We start from the raw sequence: 15,000 nt of genomic DNA, 5'->3' as shown, positions 1-15,000 counted from the left end.
CATATTAACAGCAGATCTCAGACCAGTGTAGTCCATGTTAACAACTGATCTCAGACCAGTGTGGTCAATGTTAACAACTGATCTCAGACCAGTGTAGTCCATATTAACAACTGATCTCAGACCGGTGTAGTCCATATTAACAACTGATCTCAGACCGGTGTAGTCCATATTAACAACAGGCCATGGTGTTAATGTGGGTGTATGTCCCCTCCAGGCCATAGTGTTAATGTGAGTGTATGTCCCCTCCAGGCCATGGTGTTAATGTGAGTGTATGTCCCCTCCAGGCCATGGTGTTAATGTGAGTGTATGTCCCCTCCAGGCCATGGTGTTAATGTGGGTGTATGTCCCCTCCAGGCCATAGTGTTAATGTGGGTGTATGTCCCCTCCAGGCCATAGTGTTAATGTATGTCCCCTCCAGGCCATAGTGTTAATGTATGTCCCCTCCAGGCCATAGCGTTAATGTGGGTGTATGTCCCCTCCAGGCCATAGTGTTAATGTATGTCCCCTCCAGGCCATAGTGTTAATGTGTGTCCCCTCCAGGCCATAGTGTTAATGTGAGTGTATGTCCCCTCCAGGCCATAGTGTTAATGTGGGTCCCTTCCAGGCCATAGTGTTAATGTGTGTCCCCTCCAGGCCATAGTGTTAATGTGTGTCCCCTCCAGGCCATGGTGTTAATGTGAGTGTATGTCCCCTCCAGGCCATGGTGTTAATGTGAGTGTATGTCCCCTCCAGGCCATGGTGTTAATGTGGGTGTATGTCCCCTCCAGGCCATAGTGTTAATGTGGGTGTATGTCCCCTCCAGGCCATAGTGTTAATGTGGGTGTATGTCCCCTCCAGGCCATAGTGTTAATGTATGTCCCCTCCAGGCCATAGTGTTAATGTATGTCCCCTCCAGGCCATAGCGTTAATGTGGGTGTATGTCCCCTCCAGGCCATAGTGTTAATGTATGTCCCCTCCAGGCCATAGTGTTAATGTGTGTCCCCTCCAGGCCATAGTGTTAATGTGAGTGTATGTCCCCTCCAGGCCATAGTGTTAATGTGGGTCCCTTCCAGGCCATAGTGTTAATGTGTGTCCCCTCCAGGCCATAGTGTTAATGTGTGTCCCCTTCAGGCCATAGTGTTAATGTGAGTGTATGTCCCCTCCAGGCCATAGTGTTAATGTGGGTCCCCTCCAGGCCATAGTGTTAATGTGTGTCCCCTCCAGGCCATAGTGTTAATGTGAGTGTATGTCCCCTCCAGGCCAAGGTGTTAATGTGAGTGTATGTCCCCTCCAGGCCATAGTGTTAATGTGAGTGTATGTCCCCTCCAGGCCATGGTGTTAATGTGAGTGTATGTCCCCTCCAGGCCATGGTGTTAATGTGGGTGTATGTCCCCTCCAGGCCATAGTGTTAATGTGAGTGTATGTCCCCTCCAGGCCATAGTGTTAATGTGAGTGTATGTCCCCTCCAAGCCATAGTGTTAATGTATGTCCCCTCCAGGCCATAGTGTTAATTTATGTCCCCTCCAGGCCATGGTGTTAATGTGAGTGTGTGTCCCCTCCAGGCCATGGTGTTAATGTGAGTGTATGTCCCCTCCAGGCCATAGTGTTAATTTATGTCCCCTCCAGGCCATGGTGTTAATGTGAGTGTGTGTCCCCTCCAGGCCATGGTGTTAATGTGAGTGTATGTCCCCTCCAGGCCATAGTGTTAATGTATGTCCCCTCCAGGCCATAGTGTTAATGTATGTCCCCTCCAGGCCATGGTGTTAATGTGAGTGTATGTCCCCTCCAGGCCATGGTGTTAATGTGGGTGTATGTCCCCTCCAGGCCATAGTGTTAATGTATGTCCCCTCCAGGCCATAGTGTTAATGTATGTCCCCTCCAGGCCATAGTGTTAATGTGGGTCCCCTCCAGGCCATAGTGTTAATGTATGTCCCCTCCAGGCCATAGTGTTAATGTATGTCCCCTCCAGGCCATGGTGTTAATGTGAGTGTATGTCCCCTCCAGGCCATGGTGTTAATGTGGGTGTATGTCCCCTCCAGGCCATAGTGTTAATGTATGTCCCCTCCAGGCCATAGTGTTAATGTATGTCCCCTCCAGGCCATAGTGTTAATGTGTGTCCTCTCCAGGCCATAGTGTTAATGTATGTCCCTTCCAGGCCATGGTTGAGACGGTGAACAACTTGCTCCAGCCCAGGGCCCAGGCAGCGTGGAGGCAGTTGCCCACGGGGGAGCAGCTTCGCTGGGCTACCACCCTGCTGGACACGGTGGAGGCTGGAGCTTTCATGCTGGCTGACAACCTGCTGAAGACGGACACCGTGGAGGAAATCACCGACAACATCCGTGAGTAGATGTTACATTAATTCATTAATTTACCTTTATTTTACTAGGGAAGTCAGTTAAGAACAAATTCTTATTTTCAATGACGGTCTAGCAACAGTGGGTTAACTGCCTGTTCAGGGGCAGAACGACAGATTTGTACCTTGTCAGCTCAGGGATTTGAACTTGCAACCTTCCGGTTACTAGTCCAACACTCTAACCGCTAGGCTACTGTTACCATGGTAATGTTATTATTATTAGATGTTGATGTAACCAGGAAGTCTTGTTGAGAACTGGCTAAGAGAGTTGGACAAGAGGCATCATTCATGCTTGTCACAAAAGGTTGAATCCTAACTTCAAATAAATCCTTCATGTATATTAGATGTAATTATTAAGCGTTTATTGTCAGTAGGTAGTTTTCCCTCCTAGGAGAAAAGGTTTCCGAAAGGGAAAACCCTGTCCCCATAAGAGAACCCTTTTTAGTTCTGGGTAGAACCCTTTTTAGTTCCGGGTAGAACCCTTTTTAGTTCTGGGTAGAACCCTTTTTAGTTCCAAATAGAACTCTTTTTAGTTCCGGGTAGAACCCTTTTTAGTTCCGGGTAGAACCCTTTTTAGTTCCGGGTAGAACCCTTTTTGGTTCCGGGTAGAACCCTTTTTAGTTCCGGGTAGAACCCTTTTTTAGTTCTGGGTAGAACCCTTTTTAGTTCCAAATAGAACTCTTTTTAGTTCCGGGTAGAACCCTTTTTAGTTCCGGGTAGAACCCTTTTTGGTTCCGGGTAGAACCCTTTTTAGTTCCGGGTAGAACCCTTTTTAGTTCCGGGTAGAACCCTTTTTGGTTCCAGGTAGAACCCTTTTTAGTTCCGGGTAGAGTGCTTTTGAGTTCCATGTAAAAACCCTTTCCACAGAGGGTTCTACATGGAACTCAGAAAGGTTCTACTTGGAACCAAAAAAGGTTCTACCTGGAACCAAGAAAGGTTATTCAAAGGGTTCTCCTAAGGGGACAGCCCGCAGAAGCCGTTTAGTGTAGATAACATTGAACTTGCAATCTTTGACTCTTAATTAGTTTTATCGAAAGCAGGGTAATTATATATCCTACATGAGTTTACAGCACTCTGGGCAATATTTTGTATTTTTTATTTAACCTTTATTTAACCAGCCAAGTCAGTTGAGAACAAATTCTTATTTACAATGACGGCCAAACACGGAAAACACTGAGCCACTCGGGAGCCCAAACATGTGAATATTATCATACATGTGGATAATATCAGGCATGTGGATAAATCATACATGTGGATAATATCAGACATGTGGATAATATCATACATGTGGATAATATCATACATGTGGATAATATCAGACATGTGGATAATATCAGGCATGTGGATAATATCAGACATGTGGATAATATCAGACATGTGGATAATATCAGACATGTGGATAATATCAGACATGTGGATAATATCAGACATGTGGATAATATCAGGCATGTGGATAATATCATACATGTGGATAATATCAGACATGTGGATAATATCAGACATGTGGATAATATCAGACATGTGGATAATATCAGACATGTGGATAATATCAGACATGTGGATAATATCAGACATGTGGATAATATCATACATGTGGATAATATCAGACATGTGGATAATATCAGACATGTGGATAATACCATACATGTGGATAATACCATACATGTGGATAATATCAGACATGTGGATAATATCAGACATGTGGATAATATCATACATGTGGATAATATCAGACATGTGGATAATATCAGACATGTGGATAATACCATACATGTGGATAATATCAGACATGTGGATAATATCAGACATGTGGATAATATCAGACATGTGGATAATATCAGACATGTGGATAATATCAGACATGTGGATAATATCAGACATGTGGATAATATCAGACATGTGGATAATATCATACATGTGGATAATATCAGACATGTGGATAATATCAGACATGTGGATAATATCAGACATGTGGATAATATCAGACATGTGGATAATATCAGACATGTGGATAATACCATACATGTGGATAATATCAGACATGTGGATAATATCAGACATGTGGATAATATCAGACATGTGGATAATACCATACATGTGGATAATATCAGACATGTGGATAATATCAGACATGTGGATAATACCATACATGTGGATAATACCATACATGTGGATAATACCATACATGTGGATAATACCATACATGTGGATAATATCAGACATGTGGATAATATCAGACATGTGGATAATATCATACATGTGGATAATATCATACATGTGGATAATATCAGACATGTGGATAATATCAGACATGTGGATAATATCAGACATGTGGATAATATCAGACATGTGGATAATATCAGACATGTGGATAATATCAGACATGTGGATAATATCAGACATGTGGATAATATCATACATGTGGATAATATCATACATGTGGATAATATCAGACATGTGGATAATATCAGACATGTGGATAATATCAGACATGTGGATAATATCAGACATGTGGATAATATCAGACATGTGGATAATATCAGACATGTGGATAATACCAGACATGTGGATAATACCATACATGTGGATAATATCAGACATGTGGATAATATCAGACATGTGGATAATACCATACATGTGGATAATATCATACATGTGGATAATATCAGACATGTGGATAATACCAGACATGTGGATAATATCAGACATGTGGATAATATCAGACATGTGGATAATATCAGACATGTGGATAATATCAGACATGTGGATAATATCAGACATGTGGATAATATCAGACATGTGGATAATATCAGACATGTGGATAATATCAGACATGTGGATAATATCAGACGTGAATAATATCAGACATGTGGCTGAACATGTATGTAAAATGGGCAGAATAATACTCTCCCTTCAACGCTTGGAGGGAAAGAGGAGGGAGGGAGAGAGAGAGAGAGAAAGAGGGAGGGAGAGAGGAGGGAGAAGGGGGGAAATTTCAGTCACTCCACAATACTAACCTAATTTACAGTGTGAAAATAAGGACGCCTGTTCAGAATGCAAATATTCTAAAACATGTATCCATACTTTTTGTCCTAAATACAAATTGTTATGTTTAGGGCAAATCCAACACAACACATCTCTGAGTACCACTCTTTATATTATCATGCATGATGGTGGCTGCATCATGTTATGGGTATGCTTGTCATTGGCAAGGACTATGGAGTTTTTTGGGGGGATAAAAAGAAAAACGGAATAGAGCGAAGCACAGGCAAGAATCCTAGAGAACAACCTGGTTCAGTCTACTTTCCACCAGACACTGGGAGACTAATTCAACCGTCCAGCAGGACAATAACCTAAAACAAGAATCCTAGAGAACAACCTGGTTCAGTCTACTTTCCACCAGACACTGGGAGACTAATTCAACCGTCCAGCAGGACAATAACCTAAAACAAAAATCCTAGAGAACAACCTGGTTCAGTCTACTTTCCACCAGACACTGGGAGACTAATTCAACCGTCCAGCAGGACAATAACCTAAAACAAGAATTCTAGAGAACAACCTGGTTCAGTCTACTTTCCACCAGACACTGGGAGACTAATTCAACCGTCCAGCAGGACAATAACCTAAAACAAGAATCCTAGAGAACAACCTGGTTCAGTCTACTTTCCACCAGACACTGGGAGACTAATTCAACCGTCCAGCAGGACAATAACCTAAAACAAGAATCCTAGAGAACAACCTGGTTCAGTCTACTTTCCACCAGACACTGGGAGACTAATTCAACCGTCCAGCAGGACAATAACCTAAAACAAGAATCCTAGAGAACAACCTGGTTCAGTCTACTTTCCACCAGACACTGGGAGACTAATTCAACCGTCCAGCAGGACAATAACCTAAAACAAGAATCCTAGAGAACAACCTGGTTCAGTCTACTTTCCACCAGACACTGGGAGACTAATTCAACCGTCCAGCAGGACAATAACCTAAAACAAGAATCCTAGAGAACAACCTGGTTCAGTCTACTTTCCACCAGACACTGGGAGACTAATTCAACCGTCCAGCAGGACAATAACCTAAAACAAGAATCCTAGAGAACAACCTGGTTCAGTCTACTTTCCACCAGACACTGGGAGACTAATTCAACCGTCCAGCAGGACAATAACCTAAAACAAGAATCCTAGAGAACAACCTGGTTCAGTCTACTTTCCACCAGACACTGGGAGACTAATTCAACCGTCCCGCAGGACAATAACCTAAAACAAGAATCCTAGAGAACAACCTGGTTCAGTCTACTTTCCACCAGACACTGGGAGACTAATTCAACCGTCCAGCAGGACAATAACCTAAAACACAAGGCCCAAATCTACACCGGAGTTGCTTACCAAGACACATTCCTGAATGGCCTAGTTACAGTTTTGACTTAAGTAACTATGGCAACGTTTAACAATGGCTGTCTAGCAATGATCAACAGCCAGACAGAACTTGAACAATTGTTTAAATAATAACGGGAAATATTTATAAAATGGAGGTGAACACAGCTCTTAGAGACATACCCAGAGAATACTCACAGCTGTAAGTCGCTGCCAACGTTTGTTTCTGACATGTGTTGACCCAAGGGTGTGAATACTTATATATCATTTATGTAAATGAGATATTTATGTATTTAATACATTTTCTAAAATGTTTAAAAAAAAATTATAAACATATTTTCACTTTGTCATTATTAATCCGTGTTACGTTCAGTCTGTAACACAACAACATGTGTAGTGAGTCAAGGGGTGTGAATACTTATTTAAATTAGATATTCATGTCTTTAATTTACAATACATTTTTGAATACTTTCCGAAGGCTCTGGATGTGAACAGGGAGAACCTTTCGATAAACACTCTGAAGTTCTTTTTGGGGAGAAAAAAAAAGAGGGGTTCCGAGCTGCTCGCTGCTCATCAGGATTCCAAACAGCAGTCTTATCTGGAAAACCTACAGCACATCTGCTTTAATGTAGTTCTATAGTATAGAAATGGTGCAACCAGAATAGACACACATCAGATCTCTAGTCAGTTTATACCAGCTCTCTGGTGGTTCGACACACGTTACACAACATCCTCTGTTCTACTGAGACGTGTCTGTGTGTGTGTGTGTGTGTGTGTGTGTGTGTGTCTGTGTGTGTGTGTGTGTGTGTCTGTCTGTCTGCGTATGTAGTCGAACTGCAGAGTGTTTTATTCTGTTTTCCTCTCATCCTATTGGAAGGGAGGGATGGATGGAGGGAGGGAGGGAGGGAGGGTGCTGCCTTGGTGAGAAGGTGCTGCCTTAGAGAGTTGGTGCTGCCTTAGAGAGTTGGTGCTGCCTTAGTGAGAACGTGCTGCTTTAGTGAGAAGGTGCTGCCTAAGTGAGAAGGTGCTGCTATAGTTAGAAGGTGCTGCCTTGGTGAGAAGGTGCTGCCTTGGTGAGAAGGTGCTGCCTTAGTGAGAAGGTGCTGCCTTGGTTAGAAGGTGCTGCCATAGTTAGAAGGTGCTGCCTTGGTGAGAAGATGCTGCCTTAGTGAGAAGGTGCTGCCATAGTTAGAAGGTGCTGCCTTGGTTATAAAGTGCTGCCTTAGAGAGTTGGTGCTGCCTTGGTTAAAATGTGCTGCCAACAAACAATGTAGTATAGACTGATAACAGTGGAGTATTGACTGATTATAGTGGAGTATAGACTGATTATAGTGGAGTATAGACTGATTATAGTGGAGTATAGACTGATTATAGTGGAGTATAGACTGATTATAGTGGAGTATAGACTGATTATAGTGGAGTATAGACTGATTATAGTGGAGTATAGACTGAGTATAGTGGAGTATAGACTGATTATAGTGGAGTATAGACTGATTATAGTGAGTATAGACTGATTATAGTGGAGTATAGACTGATTATAGTGGAGTATAGACTGATTATAGTGGAGTATAGACTGATTATAGTGGAGTATAGACTGATTATAGTGGAGTATAGATTGATTATAGTGGAGTATTGGGTGAAACACACATTGGGTTGATTTTTGATAAGAGTGGGGGAGAGAGAAAGGAGAGAGGGGGAAATAGTGGGAAGAGAGATTTAGAATAATAGAGAGAGTGATGAAGGAGGGGGACGAAAGAGGGGGTTGAGAAGTTGGTTTGAATGAAAGGGAGAAAGTGGGGATAGAGGGAGCTGGGAGGGATGGATATGAAGAACAGAGAGAGAAGGATGATCTGTTAGAATCTGCCCACCAGATTAGCTGGGAGGAAAGATTAACGAGACAAAACACACACTGTTACTTCTTTTAATACGCTCCCTCTCTCTCTTTAAGGTTCTCAGCTACACACACACACGCACGCACTCACACACACACAGAGACACACACACACACACAGACACTCACACACAACACACACACACACACTCACACACAGCACTGACGCCTTCATATATCAACCCTTTATATAACCATATTTATGAGCTGTGTTCAGTAACACAGACCGTTTTGGAGGAGTTGGTTAAGTGATGTGAGGTGATACTCAGTACAAGTTGTTTACTTGTTATATTTATTAAACATTGGTTGCAGTTGTCATAACTCTCCTGTGACGATCTGAGGGATCAGGTTCCAGTGGGTCTGCTCTACAGCGTGCTCTCTCTCTCTCTCTCTCTCTCTCTGTCTCTCTCTCTGTCTCTCTCTCTCTCTGTCTCTCTCTGTCTGTCTCTGTCTCTGTCTCTGTCTCTGTCTCTCTCTCTCTCTCTCTGTCTCTCTCTCTCTCTCTCTCTCTCTGTCTCTGTCTCTCTCTCTCTGTCTCTCTCTCTCTCTGTCTCTCTCTGTCTCTGTCTCTGTCTCTGTCTCTGTCGCTCTCTCTCTCTCTCTCTCTGTCTCTCTCTCTCTCTCTCTCTCTGTCTCTCTCTCTCTCTCTCTCTCTCTCTGTCTCTGTCTCTCTCTCTCTCTCTGTCTCTCTCTCTCTCTGTCTCTGTCTCTCTCTGTCTCTGTCTCTGTCTCTGTCTCTGTCTCTGTCGCTCTCTCTCTCTCTCTCTCTGTCTCTCTCTCTCTCTCTCTCTCTGTCTCTGTCTCTCTCTCTCTCTCTCTGTCTCTCTCTCTCTCTGTCTCTGTCTCTCTCTGTCTCTGTCTCTGTCTCTGTCTCTGTCGCTCTCTCTCTCTCTCTCTCTGTCTCTCTCTCTCACTCTCTCTCTCTGTCTCTCTCTCTCTCTCTCTCTCTCTCTCTGTCTCTGTCTCTCTCTCTCTCTCTCTGTCTCTCTCTCTCTCTGTCTCTGTCTCTCTGTCTCTCTCTCTCTCGCTGTCTCTCTCTCTCTCTCTCTCTCTCTCTCTCTCTCTCTCTCTCTCTCTCTCTCTGTCTCTCTCTCTCTCTGTCTCTGTCTATCTGTCTCTCTCTCTCTCGCTGTCTCTCTCTCTCTCTCTCTCTCTCTCTCTCTCTCTCTCTGTCTCTCTCTCTCTCTCTCTCTCTCTCTCTCTCTCTCTCTCTCTCTCTCACTCTCTCTCTCTCCTAGTGCAGGGGAAGAGGAGCGGGAAGTCGGCTGTTTTATGGTCGGTCATAAAATACACTGCCTCTATTCTCTGTAGTGTTCCAGGTTGGAATGTAAACTGTGGTACATAAAGAGAGACCCTTGGACATCAAAAGTTTTAATAATGAAACAATATTAATTTTTTTTCGAGAATGTGGATGTGGACTGTGGACACTTAAGGGACAGTCATGACGAGTGTTTTTTTGTTTGGTGAACTCGTGACGGACAGGAAACCACCACTGCATCTCAGTTTGTGTATCACTTCTCAACGATCAGATTGACATCTAGGTGTTGGATAAAAGTACATATGAAACTATTTGTGCAATGATGTAATGTGATGTCAGCGTTCTAAATGAGAGTATGGATTTCCATATAAAGTTTTAACTGGTCAGTGGCCACGCCCCCCCGTGAGGCCACACGTTACAGCAGGCGTCATGGAACCGCCCCTCCATGTTGAAATGGTTAAGAACTACAACTCTATAGACCACCAGACCAGAAAGAACTACAACTCTATAGACCACTAGACCATAAAGAACTACAACTCTATAGACCACAAGACCAGAAAGAACTACAATTCTATAGACCACTAGACCAGAAAGATCTACAACTCTATAGACCACTAGACCAGAAAGAACTACAATTCTATAGACCACTAGACCAGAAAGAACTACAACTCTATAGACCACTAGACCAGAAAGAACTACAACTCTATAGACCACTAGACCGGAAAGAACTACAACTCTATAGACCACTAGACCAGAAAGAACTACAACTCTATAGACCACTAGACCGGAAAGAACTACAACTCTATAGACCACTAGACCAGAAAATATGGAGCTGACTCTCCATGTTGAAATGGTTAAGAACTACAACTCTGGATGCCCTATGAGACCAGACAGCGTGTGGTTTTGGCTACTCAGCTGTAAATGGTTCCACTCTGAGACTATCGATCACTACAGAATAAGAGCAAATCCTAGACGTAGAACTACTAGTCTGCAGCTGGAAATGACGTTTGTCTAGTACGAGAATACCGACAACCGCAGAAGTATCTATTCTATACAACAACAATCTGTACACCTGACGTATCCATTACAACAGACACTATCCAGAGAAGTATCTATTCTATACAACGACAATCTGTACACCTGACGTATCCATTACAACAGACACTATCCAGAGCCGCTGAGAAAGCGACAACTACGAAAGACATTGTGACTTCTGGGGAAGGTAACCAGAGACTCTCTGATGAACTGACTCTACAGCAGACGGACCAGATTCCAACAGAGTAGACATTGTGACTTCTGGGGAAGTTAACCAGAGACTCTCTGATGAACTGACTCTACAGCAGACGGACCAGACTCCAACAGAGAAGACATTGTGACTTCTGGAGAAGTTAACCAGAGACTCTCTGATGTACCTGACTCTCCAGCAGACGGACCAGATTCCAACAGAGAAGACATTGTGACTTCTGGGGAAGTTAACCAGAGACTCTCTGATGAACCTGACTCTCCAGCAGACGGACCAGATTCCAACAGAGAAGAGAACAACGACATTCGGGTGTAAATATATACATTGGAATTATTCTTCGAAGGAGCGGACGTTCATGTGAAAAAGGATTAGCATGAATATAATTATCAACTGTGTGTAGTGAATCCATTTTGTCTTTCCCGCTCTTTTCCTGTCCCCACCCCTTTCCTTTGTCTACCAAGCCGTCATACCGGTTTAGCCCACTAGGGACTTTTCTATCAATGCATTTTTTTTTCACCTTTATTTAACTAGGTAGGCAAGTTGAGAACAAGTTCTCATTTACAATTGCGACCTGGCCAAGATAATGCAAAGCAGTTCGACACATACAACGACACAGAGTTACACATGGAGTAAAACAAACATACAGTCAATAATACAGTATAAACAAGTCTATATAAGATGTGAGCAAATGAGGTGAGATAAGGGAGTTGAAGGCAAAAAAGGCCATGGTGGCAAAGTAAATACAATATAGCAAGTAAAACACTGGAATGGTAGATTTGCAATGGAAGAATGTGCAAAGTAGAAATAAAAATAATGGGGTGCAAAGGAGCAAAATAAATAAATAAATTAAATACAGTAGGGAAAGAGGTAGTTGTTTGGGCTAAATTATAGGTGGGCTATGTACAGGTGCAGTAATCTGTGAGCTGCTCTGACAGTTGGTGCTTAAAGCTAGTGAGGGAGATAAGTGTTTCCAGTTTCAGAGATTTTTTTAGTTCGTTCCAGTCATTGGCAGCAGAGAACTGGAAGGAGAGGCGGCCAAAGAAAGAATTGGTTTTGGGGGTGACTAGAGAGATATACCTGCTGGAGCGTGTGCTACAGGTGGGAGATGCTATGGTGACCAGCGAGCTGAGATAAGGGGGGACTTTACCTAGCAGGGTCTTGTAGATGACATGGAGCCAGTGGGTTTGGCGACGAGTATGAAGCGAGGGCCAGCCAACGAGAGCGTACAGGTCGCAATGGTGGGTAGTATATGGGGCTTTGGTGACAAAATGGATTGCACTGTGATAGACTGCATCCAATTTGTTGAGTAGGGTATTGGAGGCTATTTTGTAAATGACATCGCCAAAGTCGAGGATTGGTAGGATGGTCAGTTTTACAAGGGTATGTTTGGCAGCATGAGTGAAGGATGCTTTGTTGCGAAATAGGAAGCCAATTCTAGATTTAACTTTGGATTGGAGATGTTTGATATTGGTCTGGAAGGAGAGTTTACAGTCTAACCAGACACCTAAGTATTTGTAGTTGTCCACGTATTCTAAGTCAGAGCCGTCCAGAGTAGTGATGTTGGACAGGCAGGCAGGTGCAGGTAGCGATCGGTTGAAGAGCATGCATTTAGTTTTACTTGTATTTAAGAGCAATTGGAGGCCACGGAAGGAGAGTTGTATGGCATTGAAGCTTGCCTGGAGGGTTGTTAACACAGTGTCCAAAGAAGGGCCAGAAGTATACAGAATGGTGACGTCTGTGTAGAGGTGGATCAGAGACTCACCAGCAGCAAGAGCGACCTCATTGATGTATACAGAGAAGAGAGTCGGTCCAAGAATTGAACCCTGTGGCACCCCCATAGAGACTGGCAGAGGCCCGGACGGCAGACCCTCCGATTTGACACACTGAACTCTATCAGAGAAGTAGTTGGTCAACCAGGCGAGGCAATCATTTGAGAAACCAAATTTGTCAGTAACCAATATCTACTGTTTGTTTGTTATGTATTTCTGTGATTATTTAGTTTAGTTATAGTAAATAAATGATTCATTTAATTTGTACATTGCTGATTCATTATAGAAACACGGGTTTGTGACTTTCAGTAATGAGAACTGATAAAGTAATAATTATACATTAATACAAGACTAATCGACAAGATATGAAAATATCTGAAGAGTCGATTCAGGAAAATAGAGACTCTATAAACAATTTCCCGTGGTGCCCCGACTTCCTAGTTAATTAAAGTTAACATGATTAGTTTAATCACATAATAAAATTACACATAGAGAATTAATTTGATGTAATAAGTCTTCGCGTTTAATGATAGTCACAGACATGACACAGTAATCCATATCCACGTGGTCTACTAACTGGTCGTTACTAGTCCCCAGGTCTACTAGCTGGTCGTTACTAGTCCCCAGGTCTACTAGCTGGTCGTTACTAGTCCCCAGGTCTACTAGCTGGTCGTTACTAGTCCCCAGGTCTACTAGCTGGTCGTTACTAGTCCCCAGGTCTACTAGCTGGTCGTTACTAGTCCCCAGGTCTACTAGTTGGTCATTACTAGTCCCCAGGTCTACTAGCTGGTCGTTACTAGTCCCCAGGTCTACTAGCTGGTCGTTACTAGTCCCCAGGTCTACTAGCTGGTCGTTACTAGTCCCCAGGTCTACTAGCTGGTCGTTACTAGTCCCCAGGTCCTCTACCAGTTACCAGACATGGTCTACTAGCTGGTCGTTACTAGTCCCCAGGTCTACTAGCTGGTCGTTACTAGTCCCCAGGTCTACTAGCTGGTCGTTACTAGTCCCCAGGTCTACTAGCTGGTCGTTACTAGTCCCCAGGTCTACTAGCTGGTCGTTACTAGTCCCCAGGTCCTCTACCAGTTACCAGACATGTTCAACTAGCTGGTCGTTACTAGTCCCCAGGTCTACTAGCTGGTCGTTACTAGTCCCCAGGTCTACTAGCTGGTCGTTACTAGTCCCCAGGTCTACTAGCTGGTCATTACTAGTCCCCAGGCCTACTAGCTGGTCGTTACTAGTCCCCAGGTCTACTAGCTGGTCGTTACTAGTCCCCAGGTCTACTAGCTGGTCGTTACTAGTCCCCAGGTCTACTAGCTGGTCGTTACTAGTCCCCAGGTCTACTAGCTGGTCGTTACTAGTCCCCAGGTCTACTAGCTGGTCGTTACTAGTCCCCAGGTCCTCTACCAGTTACCAGACATGTTCAACTAGCTGGTCGTTACTAGTCCTCTGGTCCTCTACCAGTTTCCAGACATGGTCTACTAGCTGGTCGTTACTAGTCCCCAGGTCTACTAGCTGGTCGTTACTAGTCCCCAGGTCTACTAGCTGGTCGTTACTAATCCTCTGGTCCTCTACCAGCTACCAGACATGGTCCTCTACCAGTTACCAGACATGGTCAACTAGCTGGTCAATACTAGTCCCCAGGTCTACTAGCTGGTCGTTACTAGTCCTCTGGTCCTCTACCAGCTACCAGACATGGTCAACTAGCTGGTCGTTATTAGTCCTCTGGTCCTCTACCAGCTACCAGACATGGTCTACTAGCTGATCGTTACTAGTCCCCAGGTCTACTAGCTGGTCGTTACTAGTCCCCAGGTCCTCTACCAGCTACCAGACATGGTCAACTAGCTGGTCGTTACTAGTCCCCAGGTCTACTAGCTGGTCGTTACTAGTCCCCAGGTCCTCCACCAGTTACCAGACATGGTCAACTAGCTAGTTTCTACTTAAAGTGTTAGGCAATACTGTCTTCTCCTGTTGTGCACCACAGGCATGGAATAATCTACAATCCATTCTTCACCTGTGTTAGTGACCCTCAGTGAGTTTAAAACTGTGAAGCCTGACTGTGTTAGTGACCCTCGTTGACTTTAAAACTGTGAAGCCTGACTGTGTTAGTGACCCTGGGTGAGTTTAAAACTGTGAAGCC

General features: G+C 43.7%; 1 protein-coding gene across 2 annotated transcripts in view; it reads left to right on the top strand.

The window, feature by feature from the left end:
- LOC110514272 (adhesion G protein-coupled receptor L3-like) overlaps nt 1-15,000 on the top strand; it is a 310,536-nt gene that overhangs the window by 233,646 nt on the left and 61,890 nt on the right. For both annotated transcript variants that reach the window (XM_090188086.1, XM_090188085.1), the window contains one exon: nt 2,135-2,318. In XM_090188086.1, coding sequence (XP_090044212.1) covers nt 2,135-2,318 — 184 coding nt within the window. The remainder of the gene's footprint in view (nt 1-2,134; nt 2,319-15,000) is intronic.

The sequence above is a fragment of the Oncorhynchus mykiss genome, chromosome 10, assembly GCF_057628025.1.
Source record: "Oncorhynchus mykiss isolate SJ-2025 chromosome 10, ASM5762802v1, whole genome shotgun sequence".
Lineage (NCBI taxonomy): Eukaryota > Metazoa > Chordata > Actinopteri > Salmoniformes > Salmonidae > Oncorhynchus > Oncorhynchus mykiss.
Note: the sequence above shows the minus strand (reverse complement) of the source record. Positions and strands in the feature narration are given on the sequence as shown.